General features: G+C 37.6%; 2 protein-coding genes across 4 annotated transcripts in view; one reads left to right on the top strand and one right to left on the bottom strand.

The window, feature by feature from the left end:
* Window positions 1–20000, bottom strand: part of LOC136832534 (calponin homology domain-containing protein DDB_G0272472-like) — a 272974-nt gene that overhangs the window by 114350 nt on the left and 138624 nt on the right. The window lies entirely within an intron of this gene.
* The window catches only part of LOC136832541 (paired mesoderm homeobox protein 2B-like), a 182056-nt gene that overhangs the window by 35152 nt on the left and 126904 nt on the right, over window positions 1–20000 (top strand). Inside the window, exons 2-4 of the mRNA XM_067093526.1 lie at window positions 5427–5456; window positions 8906–9027; window positions 9662–9736. Of these exons, the coding sequence (XP_066949627.1) occupies window positions 5427–5456; window positions 8906–9027; window positions 9662–9736 (227 nt within the window). The remainder of the gene's footprint in view (window positions 1–5426; window positions 5457–8905; window positions 9028–9661; window positions 9737–20000) is intronic.

Here is a 20000-nt window from a genome sequence, read left to right on the forward strand (position 1 = left end):
AGAAACGGGCCTGATGCCCCCAAATGAGAAAATAAGTAACTCTCGCTCCCCACTTCTGCTGATGCCACTTTTGGCTTCCTTCTGTTCTTCCCCAGAGAGAGAGAGAGAGAGAGAGAGAGAGAGAGAGAGAGAGAGAGAGAGAGAGAGAGATGGTGATTGCTCTTTTGTATATTTACATGATTTTTCTCGATGGCAATCTTTCCCCCCCTCTTTGTTCGATACAGTTTATCATCTCGAAGGAAATCGGCTTATTAAGAGAGAGAGAGAGAGAGAGAGAGAGAGAGAGAGAGAGAGAGAGAGAGAGAGAGAGGAATGGTGACTGCTCTTTTATCTATTTATATGATTTTTCTTAACGGCAATCCCGCCCCCCCCCCGCCCCCCAACCACCTTCCGCGTTCAATACAGTATATCATCTCGAAGGAAATTGGGTAATAAAATGTTCTTTATTTATGATCATTATTATTATTATCTTTATTATCACCCCCCCTGCATTCAATACAGTATATCATCTCGAATGAAACTGGGCAATAAAATACTTATTATTATTATTATTATTATTATTATTATTATTATTATTATTATTATTATTATTATTATTATTATTCCGCAAGACCAGGGCAATAAGATACGCGGATCCAATTCCGCCGAGGGATACTTACAAGGTGGTCTGAGTTTTGAATTGTCTTCGTAGGGGTTAATGGCGTCTGCGAGGATGATGACTGAGTAGGCAGGGGAGGGGGGAGGGAGGAGGAAGGAGGGGGGGAAGAAGGAGGAGGAGGAGGAGGCTGGGAATATAAGGAGAGGATAATACGATGCCAGGTGACGTGGTTATGACGTAATAATGATGCCGATGGCTCTATTGGCCGATGAACAACGATCTTTCTTCTCCCTCAAGACGAGGCGGTGGGGCCTGAATAGACGTGGCCATATGCCTCTTTTCTCGTTCTTCTTCTCCTTCTTCTCCTCCTTCTTCTTCTTCTTCTTCTTGTGCACATCAGGGAGAAAAGGAGAAAGGGGATAATCATTTTTCCCGTTTTCATGCTCAGGCGAGATCTTGCGTCCCCTTACGATCGCAATCACTCGCTGGGTTCTGAAAGTTGATGGAAGATGATCAAATTGCCGTGGTTGAGCCCGGCCAGGCAATGCGTGATTGACAGGCTTGATCTCATCAGCTGGAGAGTAGTGTGGCTGAATGATGTTCTCGGTGTTCTCAGGCCTTCGCTCTTTCCCTGATCTCGAGATCAGGCTAGAATTACATTACTTTTCAATGTTGTTGAAGAGAGTTTGCCGGCGCGTTACTTCGCTCGAACACAATTCTTTGACTGTTTGCGGCAAACAGTCCTCTACGACTTTCTTTACTTAATAAATTAAAAACAAGTGGATTAGGGTATTGCATAAGCACAGGAGATCTAAAAGAGAAAAAAAAGATAATAAGAATAAAGGAGAAGGAGTAGGGAAGTGAGGAGGAGTCGGGACCATCTCGTCCTTCAACCTCTGATTTGATTTTGATGTGAATTACTGTCAGGAATATTAGATCCAGTTAAGCCAAAACGGAGAACCTTAGAGAGAGAGAGAGAGAGAGAGAGAGAGAGAGAGAGAGAGAGAGAGAGAGAGAGAGAGAGAGAAATTTTCTTAGACTGAACATTTATGATTTTGGAGACCTGTACATTTGAGGGTAAATACCAATGGTACTATGAAATACACTTATTCTATCAATATGATATATGTATACATATATATATATATATATATATATATATATATATATATAAATATAATATTTATATATATATATATGTATATATATATATATATATATATATATATATATATATAAATATATATATATATATATATATATATATATATATATATATATATATATATATATATATATATATATATATATATATATATATATATATATATATATATATATATATATATTGAAAGATAGAGAATATGGGGATAGGGTTTAGAGAAGAGAGAGACAGAGAGAGAGAGAGAGAGAGAGAGAGAGATAACGACATCAGGACGTCCATTCGTCATCCACTGGGCGCTGTGAGTATCCCAGATCCGCTAACCAAATTTCCCTCCATCCGGGCCGTGCTCTAATCTAATTGCCACTGCTTTTTTCTTGCCGTAATTAAGTTGCTTAGTGCTTAACCTCGAAGGCTGATTATATTTCAGCCAAGATATTAGAAGAATTTTGTCATAATTGAGCCCTGGCGTGGCTTATGACTGATATAAGGGCCGTGGAAGACTGCTGAGCCTGGTAGTGCGACCATGGCGGCGGTAGTGGCGGGAACGGCCAGAACACCGCCACCGCCCGCCATCTTGACTATAGTGGCGGGAAAATCATTGTTTTGCGCGCGAAAGCCAACGGCGCGGCGGAGATACGACGTGCAAATCATGGCCATGCCCCGACGGACCTCTCACGGATATTACGAGATCACTTAAGTGCGAAATCGCTCCTCTGTGCTTCGAAAGCAGGATTCCCCACACCCCCCCCCCCCCGCCGGAAGACGAGTAGCAAATTGAAGAGAAACGGTGCCGGCCATCTTGGCGTGACGTCAGCGGCGTGTTTGCCGACTTGTGAGGGGTAGAAAAACACGAGTGTCTTGCTATTGATCCCTCCAGGACGTTACTCGGGAGTCACCACTTGACTCAGACATGTACGACCTCTCTCACACTCCTTTTCCTGCCTACTCAACAAACACCTCTTATTTATTGCGGGGCGCCGTGCAGTTCCGCTCCCAAAACACACAGGATAATGCCGGAGAACAGGAGACTCAAGAGAGACGAAGTGGGCGCATTCACCCTAATTTTCATTACGAGTCTTCCAGCGAGAACGCAACGGATGAGACGGCAAATATAAATGCAGCACACAATTACGTATTATTCACATCTCGGGGAGAGGAGACTACGGAGCGTATTAGGAAGCAAATATATATAAAAGACGGGCACAAGGCGTCAAAACAATGAATGAATTTCCCACAAAGGATTTGCATTTTCATTTTGTACTTGGCAAGAGGGGGAAAGTGGTGTGGGTCTCCGAAGATGCCTTTCCCTTACTTCTGGTAAGTTTCTCCATATATCTGGAAGGTCAATCTGGCTTGTATTTGCGTTTGGTTATTCAGAATGCTCCGAGGGTCGGTTTGTCCGACTAAGTTGGTTGATTGCAAGGTCGATTTAAAATTATATGAAAGAGTGGTGAATGAATTATGGAATTGTGAGGATAATTGTAGCTAATATTTAAACGAATACTAACAGACATGTGTATGCGAGGAACGCAATTTTGGTATAATTATTATTATTATTATTGCGGTCGTTGCTGCTATTATTACTGCACTGAATTGTGTACCGGCCGGTCTGATTAAAAAGATGACGCGTGCAATGTAAATTCCTCTTAACAGAAGCGAAACAAGAAAAGTAATATTAATAATAACTCCCAATATACACCCGAAATTATTAGGTATAAAACGTGACTCAACTCCAACCACAGAGAATATTCCACATCCAAAACATTTATTTATACAGCACAGAAGAGCACAAAATACTAAGAACCCTCTATTAAGAACTGTCGCCAGAATAAAATGATATCGATAGAATACTTGTATATTCTAACTTATAAGTCTACGGAACAGTAACCTAATATTTCAAAACAAAAAGTGACCTAATTTCATAGGAATCTAAGGAATTTGGAAGTAGTTTCAAAACCTGTAGGAATAAAGGAGTCTGATTCTGACCCATTTCGACCGTACGAATGATTCCGCTTATTAACTGAGAGAAATAACTTTTCCAGACATTTAGAATCACAAAAACCTCTCATATCCGAGGGAGGTTCTCTCCAAGGGAGATTCTGATATTAACATAGGCTGGGAAAAGTGGTAATGCCTACCTAATTCCTGTACTTGAATAAGAGAATTTAATTGAGTGCTTATTACACATGTCGGAAGAAAAACGGTGAGGAATGTAATGCCAAACAGTTTCAGCTCGTGAACGTAACGTACACACACACACACACACACACACACACACACACACACACACACACACACACACACACACACACATATATATATATATATATATATATATATATGTGTGTGTAATTCTAATAGCCACAATGCCCTCTTAACTTCTCGAGGGCATTGTAGATTCTACACACACACACACACACACACACACACACACACACACACACACATATATATATATATATATATATATATATATATATATATATATATATATATATATATATATATATATATATATTAGTATGTTTACTAAGCCACTATCACCTTCAAAGAAAATATTGTATGAAACCCAATTCTTTATTACGTCCCATTCCTTTCTCTTGCATATTTCAGACCTATTATAGGTTGCCAGTCCCGTCGGCCTTGATGTACGACGATTACCATATAACTCTTCGAACTACGTTGCAACAAACGATTGACTTTTACTAATTTTAGTTTTCCAATCCACACAGAGTGCTAGGTTGCCAGTCTGGTGGGCACTCCGGAGTAAAATGGGTCACTATGCCCACTAAGGAATGTTTTTTTTTTTTCTCTAAGCAACACACCATCATTTAACATAATCTTTCCCAAGTAACACAATAAATGTTTTGACGAACTAATCAACTCGCTTTAATAACACAAGTTTCATGACTAACATGTAATCATCTTCTTGAGTAGCCATATAAGACTGTGTAACATACCTCCTTCCTTTCGGCATGTGAAAAAAAGAACTTTTATAAGTAATACAATTTTACTTAAACGTAACACACACCAATATAAGATTCAGCTAATATCAAGAGCTCCGATAACATACAGAGCCACAGAGTCTTATGCAGATAATCTACAATGTTAGTTGTTGGCATGTGTACATGAAAAAAAAAAAATATATATATATATATAAATATATATATATATATATATATATATATATATATATATATATATATATATATATATATACATACATACATACACACACACACACACACGCTCGAGACAGACAGACAAGAAACATACCAACATGACCACATCTGAAAACCTACCCTGAGAGGTGCATTTAAGTAATAATTATGTGCACGACTGTACGCAGTGCCCTTATTTCAAGCTAATGTAAGCAAGTAGCATATTTTAGGCTCTTAGGCCCCTCCCTCCCTCTCTCCCTTCCTCCCTATTACTCAACCCCACCCCAAACCACCAATCCCCCTGCCCCCAAACACCCCACAACAAAGTATTTCTCCTGGCTACGTATAAACTTTAGCCATAAACAATATTTTGGGGGGCTGCTGGTTCATGTTTTAATTATCTCAGTGCCAAGCGCGTAAACTAGCCCGTGTTTATCGTCTCGTTGCAATTTCATATCTAATGCTGTGCTCATCTCTTTTTTTTTCTTTTATTATTTACAAGCTTCAGGATCCAGCAGTTCATGGCTACAAGGTAAGGAACGATTTCTTCTTTTATTTCCATGCGACTGTCTTGATCGATCGATGTTTCATCGTCTTAAACGCCTCTCATGATTGTTCACAATTATCATTATAATTGTTTACTATTATTATTATTATTATTATTATTATTATTATTATTATTATTATTATTATTATTATTATTATTATTATTATTCATTCACGAGTAAAACTGCTTTCTTGACAGAATATATTTATATATAAAAAGGCTTATTCCAGATGCACCTTCTAAGAAAATATACAAAACAATGTTTTTGAAAATACACCTGCGTGAGAAATATACTCACAACGGGTAAAACATCTTGTATACCTTCTAGGTACACCTAAGTACATACACATTCTAAGAATAAATAGGACAAAAAAACAAACATACACACTAATTTACACCTGTCCATCTAAAACTTAATAATGTTAACTCTCTTAAGACTATAGAAAAGGCCATTTTCGAAAGATGTTAATAGTATTCGCAGAATATTCAATCTAGCATCACGTCAGGGATCAACGGTGCCAAATGTTAAATAAAATATAATTACTACTCGGATTTTCATAATTAAGTGCAAGTTTGTTATCACTTTAAAACTATATCAAAATTGAGATTATATTTATATGTATATGTGGATGTGTTTGCATATATAAATATTAATGTCAATATATATATACTTATATATATATATATATATATATATATATATATATATATATATATATATATATATATATATATATATATATATGAATGTCTTTTCCTGTAATACTATTAGTGTAATATGAAAAAAAGAAGGCTATAAAACACTATTTAAACGTTGCCCGAAATATATGGTTTCAACGTTTAAATAGTGTTTTATGGGCCTTCTTATTTTCATATATATATATATATATATATATATATATATATATATAGAGAGAGAGAGAGAGAGAGAGAGAGAGAGAGAGAGAGAGAGAGAGAGAGAGAGAGAAATCTTATTGGCTACATAACTATTACTGGCCAAGGACGATCTGGCGGTACCCGGTCTCTCCTTTTGCGAAAAACACTAAAAAAAAAAAAAAAAATAAATAAAAATGAAAATAAAAATGAATAAAAAAAAAAAAACAGAATAAAATAAAAATGACCCAAATATCGGCAGTAAAAAGGGAGAAAATACGCCGTGCCTCGCTAAAGGCCATAAATATGCATTAGCAAAGTCAAACAATATTTCCCCCCTTTTTCACACTACCTCACACTTCCAGTTGGCGGGGTTTTATTATAACGGCGCTGGCCTCTCGCGCGTGAATTTAAAAACAAGCGAAAATAAACATTCCCGAAAAAATATGCATTGTTGATTGATACATAAAAAAAAAAGTTTTCCTATGCGCAAAATTATAAAGCATGATATATATGTTTTTTGTTTTTTTTCCCCCACCCGAGCGAGAGCCGGCGGCTATTAACGATTTGTTTATTTTCATTGTTGGGCCCTGTTTGTTTTACTCAGGTTGGCCCTCTCTCTCTCTCTCTCTCTCTCTCTCCGCCCCACCTCTCAGTGAGTATGTGGGACCGACATGCCTTCACCTTTGTCCGTAAGTCTGCGTATTCGTCTCTCTCTCTCTCTCTCTCTCTCTCTCTCTCTCTCTCTCTCATACTTAAGAGTTCTCAGTATGATTTTAATGCTACAGTCTTTTTTTCGCTGTTTGGAATATCTCTCTCTCTCTCTCTCTCTCTCTCTCTCTCTCTCTCTCTCTCTCTCTCTCTCTCTCTCATACTTAAGAGTTCTCAGTATGATTTTAATGCTACAGTCTTTTTTCCGCTGTTTGGATTATCTCTCTCTCTCTCTCTCTCTCTCTCTCTCTCTCTCTCTCTCTCATACTTAAGAGTTCTCAGTATGATTTTAATACTACAGTCTTTTTTCTGCAGTTTGGATTCTCTCTCTCTCTCTCTCTCTCTCTCTCTCTCTCTCTCTCTCTCTCTCTCTTCTCTAATACTTAAGAGTTCTCATTATGATTTTAATGCTACAGTCTTTTTTCGCTTTTTGGATTATCTCTGTTTCTCTCTCTCTCTCTCTCTCTCTCTCTCTCTCTCTCTCTCTCTCTCTCTCTCTCTCTCTCTCTCGTTCCTTCCATATCCCATCTTTCCCCAGCACCAATATCCTCATTGACTCTACCTGCGAAACCTAATCTTTCCAATATAAGGCGTAACTTCAGTAGCGAGTTCAACGAAGACTTCACTGGCTATTGTTTTAAATACCTACTGTACATTTCCCATGCAAATCATATTAACTTATATATACTTAAGACGATGACCACATTTACAAACATATTTTCAAACATATTAAAGTCAGATAGTGTTTTATCACATATTTTACAATTGTTCTCACTAAAAATATACGCCTTGGCCGCAATATGGCAACTTCTTTCACCATGGTGTAAATACTTACTCTAACATGGCACCTTCTTTCACTTGTTTATTATGTGGTAGGTCTTATATACTACCTTTTAATACAATCTACAGGTGTTTATGCTAGTCCTACTACAATCGGCTTACCAGGGATTAAAGGTCCATGGGAGGTTACTCCTACCATAAAATTTTTATAAGACACCTAAGGTAGCCTGTGGTAGGTAAGCCTACCACTGCACAGTGTTTCTTTGTCAGACACAGACACGTACGACTACATATAGTACGCAGGACTGTGATATTAGTTTACCAGGCATCTATGGTTAACGTGGTATATGAAAAGTGTACAAGCTTGAAATGGATAATTTACTGGGTATTTTTTTCATAACTTCTCACACATTTGATTAATAGTTTATCTTGAGAACATTTTAGTTATTTCACATAAAAAGGCATTTTCTTATAGAACGTTACGATAACACTGAAAACTTCGATGCCATAACATCGAAGTTTTCAGTGATATCGTAATGTTATCGTAACCTGAGAACAGTACACAAATAGGTTATGCATCACAAAAACGTTAACAAGAAACGGTGAGTCCACACTACAATAAAACGTCACTCACACGTCAGCAACTTATCGTACACATATAAACGGGTTGAAAACATGTTAACAACTTACCGCTAATCCTAACCAGCGCTTCAAGCAATTATCCAGCACAGGCCAAAGATTCATTCTCTACTTACAACCGCTGACTTGTTTTCAACCTGTTTGGGATATGCATGAGCTAACTTGCCGACGCGAGTTGACAAAATGTTTCATGTAGTGTGGAAGCATACTGAGGAAGGTACCACATAGTGATGAATGTGCCCAAGGAAAAGATTTACAGCCAATAAACATGAGTTACACCAGCCTGGAGGCAGAGCGAAGGCAGAACAGACACGATCACAGCTGATACCCCCTTTAGCTTTTATCTGACAGAGTCCTTAGCTTTTTAACCTTGTGTAGTTTATAGTTTACGTGCAAAATCTAACGTACCATTCTTCCTTCCAAACCGACAGCTGGCCTCGGCTACAAAATGTACGGCGGGCACGAAGGCGTGCTCTCAGAGAAGAGGAAGCAGAGGCGCATCCGCACTACTTTCACGTCCGCACAACTCAAGGAATTAGAGAGGGCATTCCAGGTGAGCGAATTTTACTTTCACTTTAACATGCGATTTCTTAATTGTGCTAATTAATTAGTTTATTTTCTCACACATGAATAATATTTCCTATATCTACATATTCAGTACGCCACAGGAAAGATAGAGTTCAGGGTATGTAATGTATATGGAAAATTGTGTAAAGGACAATTACACGGACAGGCGCCTAATGAAATCCTGCAATATATGTTCTGCATATAGGAAATTCTCGCTTACTGCCTTTACATAATAATGTTTACAATATTATGAGCAATATGCCAATTATGCATGGACATATAACTAACTATTATGATACAAAAGACCATCAAGTGCTCAAAAAAAAAAAAAAAAATGCTTAACTTGGATGCACTAAAACCTTCTTGCACTCAAGAGGAGTGGTTACTGCTTTCACAATGGTTAGGCCCCATATTTTCCATTTTATTTTCTTACTCTTTAACTAAAGACTTGGGCTAGAGAAGGCCATTTGATTGCTAATTTTTATATGCAAAACACTACACTTGAAAGTCAACAGAAGCATAAATCACAAACATTCAGATATCGCTTACTCATAAAATAATAAACGAAATATGTAAAAATAACCGCAAAAAACTGATCCGTCTAAATTCACTCTTTGCAGGAAACACATTACCCAGACATCTACACTCGGGAAGAAATAGCCATGAAGATCGACCTGACGGAGGCCAGAGTACAGGTAAGTGGAGACTGAGGAAATTACAGGAAGTTTTTTCTTGAAATTTTCTTTCAGAGAAAACACTGACTTGATGAAACGCCAGGAAGTGTCCTCTCTCAAAGGTGCTTTCAAGAAAAAACGTCAATATTGGCAATGTACATTTATATTATTATTTATATTATTGTTTTATATATATATATATATATATATATATATATATATATATATATATATATATATATATATATATATATATATCGTCGAAAGCAATCAACTTTGGCATGAAATACTCTGCGCCATTTTCATATTCATTTATGAGTACAATGATGTAACTGGCATAGTTAACCAAATATTCTGCATCATCAGCGTTCACTTTTACAAAACCAGGAAATTAACGTTTCCCTTAATAAAACCACACATTCAATGACAACAGACAGCGAGAAGCTGTTATTTTCTCTATATATATACATATGTGAGATATCAATAAACATAAGGAACAATGACGACTGTCAAGAGGAAGATGCTGTTTGCTTTAAAGGAACAATGACGATTGTCAAGAAGAAGATGGTGTTTGTCATACCAATTAAAATCAGGGACAATAGCAATGAACAGCGACAAGAAAATCTTACATCCATATTCAGAACCAGATCCACAGAAAAACAGTAAACAACTGTACCTTGGAGCATTCTGAATCTGATGGAAAATAGGAAAAATGGCGTTAATTCGTTTTCATGTCGTCTTGCTGATGAACACACTTACTGAAAAATCAAACACGACAAAACTACGTGTGGGAGATGATTAATAATGGATACATACACGCAACAAGCTTATGACTTAATTTGAGATGTACTTAGAGCGTTGTAAATACTGAGATTTATGTTTATGTCCATTATTAATGATATATATATATATATATATATAATATATATATAAATGTATATATATATATATAAATATATATAAAATGTATATATATATATATATAAATATATATAAAATGTATATATATATATATATATATATATATATATATATATATATATATATATATATATATATATAGTATATATATACTGTATATATATATATATGATTAATGACGAGTATGGTTGGCATAAAGTGACATTTGGCAAAGGTAAAAGTATCTTAAAAATCTAAGTAGTTGAAAATTTCTGGGATATAGAAATGAATCGCTGAGTGTGGAATGACGGATACTTCCAGTTGATATAGTACTAATTTGAAGTAGCGAAGAGACGCTGCAGAAACCGGTAAAAGAGTGAGAATGTTTAAAAGCGGAAAGAGTTGAGAGCTAATATGAGCAAGATGAGGTTATGAAAGTAAATAGCAACCGAAAAAATGGGATAATGGATGTTAATATGGACAGTGTCAACCTACAAGGTATCAGGTAGGCCTACTTGTACCCTGAGGTAGAGCACCAAATCAGCTGCTATGAGCCAAGCTTGCTGAACTCGGTATTCACTAAGGACCAAGGACACAACGTACTAAAAGCACTTTAACATACCTCGCACATATATAAAGTATAAATATAGGCCTATATATATATCTATTTATATGTGGTGCACCAATCGTACCACGTTTGCACGGGTCCGTGGCTCGCCTCAGGCTACCGCCCACCAGCCGACCCTGGTATAAATGGGAACCAGCATCTATTGGAATTAAGAAAAGGGTGTGGGGGCCAGCAACCCCATTCCCAAAGACTTGCTCACAAAAAAGGAGGCTGTACCCTCTGGTGCATATATATATATATATATATATATATATATATATATATATATATATATATATATATATAGAGAGAGAGAGAGAGAGAGAGAGAGAGAGAGAGAGAGAGAGAGAGAGAGAGAGAGAGAGAGAGAGGCACCTTCAAAGATCCGTCACGTCACTCCCCCATATCCAATGCGATGATGTCCACCCCGCTACCCTACGTGGGAGCCCACGACATGCCAATACCCGTGGCTAATAGGACGGAGGGCGCGAAATCGTTTAATATACAGTAATAAATTTCAACGACAAGCCATAACAACGTTCTCATGAGATTTTACAGACCGATTCCTGGTACTCACAGGACAGTAGAAGAAGATATCTTATGATGTGTGTTTATTTAGATGAGAGAGAGAGAGAGAGAGAGAGAGAGAGAGAGAGAGAGAGAGAGAGAGAGAGAGAGAGAGAGCCAGCAGTTTATGGAAAATAGCCAGTCCATTTAAAAATCTTGTTTGGTACATATACGCTTCAATACGAACCCATTCGCGATTTTTAGTATTCTGTAAAAGAAAACTATTGTGCCGGCTTTGTCTGTCCGTCCGCACTTTTTCTGTCCGCCCTCAGATCTTGAAAACCACTGAGGCTAGAGGGCTGGAAATTGGAATGTTGATCATCCACCTTTAGTCATCACACAGCAAATTGCAGCCCTCTAACCTCTGTAGTTTTTATTTTATTTAAGGTGATAGTTTGGCCATAATCGTGCTTCTGGCAACGATATAGGATAGGCCACCATCGGGCCTTTGTTAAAGTGTCATGGGCCGCGACTCATACAACATTATACCGAGACAACCGAAAGATAGATCTATTTTCGGTGGCCTTGATTATACGCTGTAGCTGCTGCACAGAAAACTCGATTGCGCCAAACAAAATTCGGCGCATTTTTTACTTATTTTACTTTCTTAATTTGCTTTATCTTTTATCTTATCTTTATGAATTTGATTTCTTCTAAGGTCTGTCACAAATGTTATTCGAGAATATACTCTAAATAAGTATAAGTCTGGAATTCATTAGTGGGTTCCCCATCCAAGCACTGATCAGCCCCAACTCTACTCAGATTCGCTGATCGACAGACCAGCGGTGTAAGCAATCATGTGAGTGACTAGAATTCACTGGTCACCAATCCACACTAAATCCAACGTCATCGACTATTGATTCCTGTAATCGCTCAGACCAGACTTATATTATACAGTGGAATAAATACTTCCATTAAAACCTCCCTTATATATATTCATTTATTTATTTATTTTTTTTACCTAGGCCAGTTCTTGTGGGAACCTCCAATTCTGATTCGCAAAACGACAAATCTCGCACTATTTTTCGAAATACCTGTTGATGGAAGCAATTAATACCCGCAATGCCATCGCCGTTATGCCACGAAAAAAAAAAAAAGAATATATATATATGTACATCAAGCTTTCCAAAAAGCAATCGGAAACCCATTTCCTAAAGCGCTCGCTCATTTCATACGGGACACCAGCAAGCCAATCAAAACACCCGAACGCTCCGCCGTCATTCGAAGCGAACATTTTGATTGGCTGGCGAGGGCGGCCGGAAATAAAAGTTCGATGTCGGTTTTTCGGATGGGGGAAGGGGGGAGGCGGGAGTGTGAAGGAGAGGGGAGAGGGGGAGGGGGAGGGGGGGGGGAGGGTGGAGGAGGGAGTGAGAAGCGATGTGCCCATCGGGAGGTGAAAATAGCGAAACGGAATTTGAATTTAGAACATTAAAAATGCCATTAGCGGGATCGAGTTGTCAATTACGGTTTGGTTTCTTTGGGACTCACACTCCCTCTAGGCCTGGCTCTCTCTCTCTCTCTCTCTCTCTCTCTCTCTCTCTCTCTCTCTCTCTGAACCTAACATTTCTTGTGCTCACCCCCAACCACACTCAGTCAGTCAGTTCCTGAAGCTGTAAATGTTTCAAATGTACAAGAATCACGCGGATATGAATGTACAATGAACAGCGGCAAATATGAACAACAAAAGTAACAGAAACTGAACATCTGACTGAGGAGATATATATATATATATATATATATATATATATATATATATATATATATATATATATAAATATATATATATATATATATATATATATATATATATATATATATATATATATATATATATATATATATATATATATATATATATATATATATATATATTGTATGTGTTCAAACGTATGGCTACGTATCGCATGAGCAAAAATGTCACAAAACCGGGAAGAATAAATCGACAGGTATATTTCTTTTTCCTTCTCCATTGCAGATACGTATCAACATCAGTGGTCAATGGATAGATAGGACGATAGATTCTTTTTTTCAGATTTTTACTGACCACTGACCTTCCAAAATCAATGACCACACACACACACACAGAGAGAGAGAGAGAGAGAGAGAGAGAGAGAGAGAGAGAGAGAGGCGAGTTACCCCGACATCCCTCTTCTCGTACGCTGTGTGACAATAACCCGAAATTGGAAGGAAATGAATAAAAAAAGAAGGATAATATTAGCGACAACATGTAATGTCGGGTGGGAGGGGGGAGAGAGAGATCTTCGGAAGCTTTCTATAGCTATTAGGTGGGGTAGGGGGTAGGTGTATTGTGATAAATAGTCCTTCTTGATGAGCGTGGGTGGGGCCAACTGTCAGGTCACGCCAGGTCAAGTGGGTTATGGCTTGGCCACCTGTTACACCAGCGGTTCCTCTCTCTCTCTCTCTCTCTCTCTCTCTCTCTCTCTCTCTCTCTCTCAAGGAGGTTCTTGGTTAGAATAAAAGGAAGAGCAACTTTATAAGAGAAATGGAAGAAAGATAAATATAACAAGAAAAGAAATCTAGAAGGGAGACTCTCTCTCTCTCTCTCTCTCTCTCTCTCTAAGGAAGGAAAAATTATCACCAAAGAAAGAAGGTGGAGGAGAGAGAAAATTTTAAGAAAGAGGAGACATAGTATAAGAATTCGAAGCATGTGAAGAACATAGGAAAGATTTTGAAGAAGAAAACATAATATAAGAAGGAAAAGAAGGAACGATAGGAAAGGAAGGAAGGAACGAAAAAACTCATGTAATAATAATAATAATAATAATAATAATAATAATAATAATAATAAAATAAATCCACATTAATCGCTCAAACACACAAACAACCATCAAACCCTTCACACGGGTTTAGTCAAGAATTAGGGCAGCACGCACAGCCAATCCCTGAATAGGATTGCCGTCGTTTCACAGTCGATTAGACGAAGCCCCGATCGCGATTCGTCTTTCCTCTTCTCGCGTCACCGAAAACGAAACCGGGCCCCTCTTTTGGCGCCGCGAGCTGGCCCTCGCGCGGGCACGTGCCTCGGGAGGCGAGCGAGAGGAAGCGGCGGCGGGTTGGGAGGTCACGTGCCTCGCGGGGACGGCTCCGGATGGGATTCGTTCCCTACGAACACTAATTTTATTACTTGTTTCCCTCCCGCCGCTGATCACGCCATTATCTGCGTCATTTATCAATCTCTCTCTCTCTCTCTCTCTCTCTCTCTCTCTCTCTTCCAGCATCATCACGGTATCTCGCTGCACTTTCACGAAAACTGACATGTCATTCAGTTTATTTAAACTAACGATAACGATCTGATCTGCACAGAACGGATTCCGGAAGATCATTATCGACGGTCCTTGCTCTAAGAACGCATGCTCGGGAAACACGAGAAACGCGGCATGCGCACTGTCCAACGTAAACAAAGGAGAAGCCACGTGTTGGTCTCTCCTCCATATATATACATTTCCGTCCACGCTACCCACCGCATGGAGTGGGAGAAGTGTTCGACAAAGGGCCTCACAAAAGGGCACACATGTCTGCCGATGGGAGTTGTGATGGTATCTTTTCGCAGAGTCCATTTCTGGGTCGTGTCAAAAGAGCATCGGGTTGGATCCTCCCGAGATTTAAGGGGCTGTCTATTCCATTAGCGTTAATTACTTGAGATCGAGCTGGAGTGCATTTATTTAAAAGTCCTTTAAAATTCAGGGGGTTAAGCTATACATTTTCATTCAAATTTTTCAAATCTACTTCAGGGTCGATGCACACTACAAAGCACAAAAATTAGTGGTATATTTTACATCTTCAACTTCATTTTGATCATGTTTCCTCACTGCAACGATGTTTGACAGAAGAGATATAAGATGGTATTCATATCTGAGGAATTTCCCAACCTCTTAATATTACATATTTCTATTCATGTGACACACTTAATAAGACCAAATTCAAAATTTTGCTTCAATGACAGTACGAAGACTTAGCAGCTCCTCTGCGTCAGCAGTGTAAAATAAATGTCAACAAATAAAAGAAAACTGAATCAAGACAAAAACATAAAAAAAAAAAAAGCTGGCTTCACCCCTTAAGCAACACTATGTACACACAACAGCTCCACCACCAGCAGTTGCTAATTTCGTCCTCCAACACCCCTCCCCACCCCACCCCACCACCAACAAAAGTGACATCACCATCTAGACATCCTTAACAGGAGACATCCCTGGGTAGGCTATGGAGGAGGAGGAGGAGGAGGAGGAGGAGGAGGAGGAGGAGGAGGAGGAGGAGGAGGAGGAGGAGGAGGAGGAGGGGGACGTGTTGTGACATCAGATGCATCGCCCAAACCGCACCCACTCTTGATTACTTTCTGATTGCTTTCCCTAACTGCCAGCCATCCGCTCGCCCACATCGCTTGGGCTATTACTACCAAATCTCTGAGTGTTGTTCGACTGTCTGTCTGTCTGTCTGTCTGTCTGTCAGCCTGTCTGTGTCTCTCCCCCGCGTCAGTGTGCTAAAGATTAAACATTTACAGTAAATATTACGATCCCACTCTCTCTCTCTCTCTCTCTCTCTCTCTCTCTCCCCTCGTATTTTTCTTTTTTGATATTCCTAGATTTTAACTTACACTTTAATGCTAAGCAAATGAATGTAGGGTCCAGTTACTCCTTCTGCTTTCTCTCTCTCTCTCTCTCTCTCTCTCTCTCTCTCTCTCTCTCTCTCTCTCTCTCTCTTCCTTCCTTTTTAGGTATATTCCTAGATTTTACTTCCAGTTTATTGCTAAGCAAATGAATATGGGTCCAGTTATTCCTCTCTCTCTCTCTCTCTCTCTCTCTCTCTCTCTCTCTCTCTCTCTCTAAACTTTAGATCTTTTCTAAATGACCACAGGTTCCATTTGCGTTTCATCTCGTTGCTGAGGGGAAATTTCTTGTTGGAAAAGAATAAAAAGAAAAGAAGAAAGTATTCGCGAACCAGACTAAGATGAAAAAAATGATCAAGTTATTCATTTTTTACAGCAGAATTCTTGTAGATTAGCTAATTATTACGGCTTTGCAGGCAGAGATGGCTATTTTTTTTTATCACAAGCTTAATCCACGCTTTAACATTGCCATGAGGCGCCATACTCCCGTGCCAGTTTCATTTTAATTCTCTCTCTCTCTCTCTCTCTCTCTCTCTCTCTCTCTCTCTCTCTCTCTCTCTCTCTCTCTCTCTCTCTCTCTCTCTCTCAAAGTCTGTTTCTAAACTTTATTTTTCCAGTTAATGTCTGCTTGGGTACGTTAAGAAGCCTGATCTATACTTAGTTTTCCGAAATGCTGGATCCTCAAAATATTAGCTAGTCAAGTCGATAGTCTCTTGTTTATTTCTGTTAGCTAGTTAAGTTCAATGGACTTTTGTTTGTTTCTTACGAACGAGCGTTCATTATGAACAAAATAACACTGACGATAAGTACATAAACATTAGGCTGTCTATTTTGCGATGGCACAACAAAACTCTTTGCAGGAACTTAGTTCTAAAATTGGCTTCTGTTTTGAATTTCAATAGATTTTGAGGTATTTACACGACCAGCATTCTTTAATTTTATGGAAGTCATATCTTCAGTCCATTGTAATGAACGTTTTTACCACATAAATATGTAATATATATACGCATATATATACATATATATGTGTGTGTGTGTACAAATAAGCTGTCCAGTAATTTCCGAAGGTTGTCCTTCAATTCCGTCAATTCAAAATCAGTTCTTTTAGAATCCCTTCACTTCACTTTGGTCTCCTATCAATTCTTCAACTCTCTACTCCTGTTATCAAAGGAACGTCTACTCTTATCTATTTTACTACTGTTCTTTTGTACCTTTCCGTTAACCCTCTCTCTTTTTCCACTTTTATCTTCTCTCTATTCTCTTCTATAATGTTTATTGCTTCCCCTAAGAGAGAGAGAGAGAGAGAGAGAGAGAGAGAGAGAGAGAGAGAGAGAGTCCATATAACGAGGTGATGATAAAGACTAAGCCAAGAGAACAGGTAAACAAAGCGAATGAATAAGGGAAGAAAGGGGAGACGAAAGTAACTGGAATTAACGATGGGAAAGGGGAACACGCTAAAATGGAGAAACAAATGAATAACGAAACAATTCTTTCTCTCGCCGCATACGCAGAGGTAACAGCATATTCACTGCTGCGTAATTTTCCAGGTAACAGCATATTCATTGCTGTGTAATTTTCCAGGCAACAGCATATTCATCGCTGCGTAATTTTCCAGGCAACAGTATATTCATCGCTGCGTAATTTTCCAGGTAACAGCATATTCATTGCTGCGTAATTTTCCAGGTAACAGCATATTCATTGCTGTGTAATTTTCCAGGCAACTGCATATTCATCGCTGCGTAATTTTCCAGGTAACAGCATATTCATTGCTGTGTAATTTTCCAGGCAACAGCATTTTCATTGCTGCGTAATTTTCCAAGCTGCGTATTCGATATGTGTAATTACTAAAGAGGTTGTTGTGAGCAATGCATTTAAATAACGGCAGAATACTTGATATGTGATCAAACACAATCACACGCATACTATGTATGTATGTATTTATATTTATATATGTGTGTATATATATACGCATATAGTATATGTATATCTGTGTATATAGTTATGTAAATGAACGCCTATAATAAATATATTTATAAATAAATAAATAAATAAATGTATATATATATACAGCTGATTCTGAACACACACACACACACACACACACACACACACACACATATATATATATATATATATATATATACAGTATATATATATATATATATATATATATATATATATATATATATATATATATATATATATATATATATATTCAGAATCCACTGGTCCCCTCTTACGACACATGTATGTAATTTTTAAATTTAAAAAATAACAACAATGGCCTTTCAACTTCTCGATACACATCTTAGTTGAATATAAGTATCATAACAAATACATAATTAAACTAAATCCACTGAACACAGGACCAATTCACTCAAGAGTTAGTCACTGTAACTGAACTACTCCACTAAAGTGCCAAACTAAAATGGCAGGACTTTGATAGCCTTACAGTTTCTTTTATGGAGAGGCGTTCCAGTCGCCATGACCTCAAATTCCTGACCTCCCATAAGTTACAGTGGGAGTAATATCGGCCACAGGTTGATTTGAATATTTAATAGGCCTATTACTCGATCGCGCACAGGCCCGATGCCTCGCCCAGAGGTGAACTCATCTCATATAGGCTCTCGAGTTTTTATTTTTCTTTTTTAATAAATTGTGGGGTTAAGTTTAGGCTGTTTCCTTTGCTTCCTTTACAAAGGAGTGCTGGAAATTAGCCGTGAGTAACAGGAATAAAAATCTGCAGGAAAAATGAACTCAGAGTTTAAACTAGTAAAAATAAAGGGATAAATATTCTTCCTTCCCTCTCTCCCTGGCTTCTCTCTCTCTCTCTCTCTCTCTCTCTCTCTCTCTCTCTCTGTCACACACACACACATCTTTAAATCTTCAAATTTAAACTGATTCTTTTTCGAAATTATATTAAATAGATATTTCCACATGCACACATTTATATATGTATATATATGTATATGTATATATATATGTATATATATATATATATATATATATATATATATATATATATATATATATATATGCAACAGATGAATGAATAAAACTGATACCACAAAATTCGACAAGTGAATCGTTCTTTAAGGAGAATGTCTAATACATGTTCCTGGTGAATATGACCGATAGATTATTTATAAACATCACGAAAACACGCAATAAACGATGCTAAATACTGAAATATATACGTATATGTGTATATATATATATATATATGTACATTTATATATATATACAGTACAGTATATATAAACACCTCTGTCCCACAGAAAATAAAACAAAACAGCTAAATAGAAAATTTTAACATACGATTGGAATAAAAAAAAAATAATGGGATGAACAAAAGAACTGATATATGAAAAAAAATTTCTGAAGGAGAGGCAGTGACGGGTTCAAGTCGACCGCCAGAAGGAAGGGTTCAAAGATCTCCCTCATTTAATAAAAGCAAACTTCAATTTTGGAAATACAGAAGGAGGAACAAAGTTCCTCACTCAAGAAAGAAATATGCAGACCTGATCAAACGGTTTAACTCTCCAGTTCCGAACTTCGACAATAACACAAAAAACTACTAACAATCA

This window comes from Macrobrachium rosenbergii, chromosome 50 (genome assembly GCF_040412425.1).
Source record: "Macrobrachium rosenbergii isolate ZJJX-2024 chromosome 50, ASM4041242v1, whole genome shotgun sequence".
NCBI classification, from domain to species: Eukaryota; Metazoa; Arthropoda; class Malacostraca; order Decapoda; family Palaemonidae; genus Macrobrachium; species Macrobrachium rosenbergii.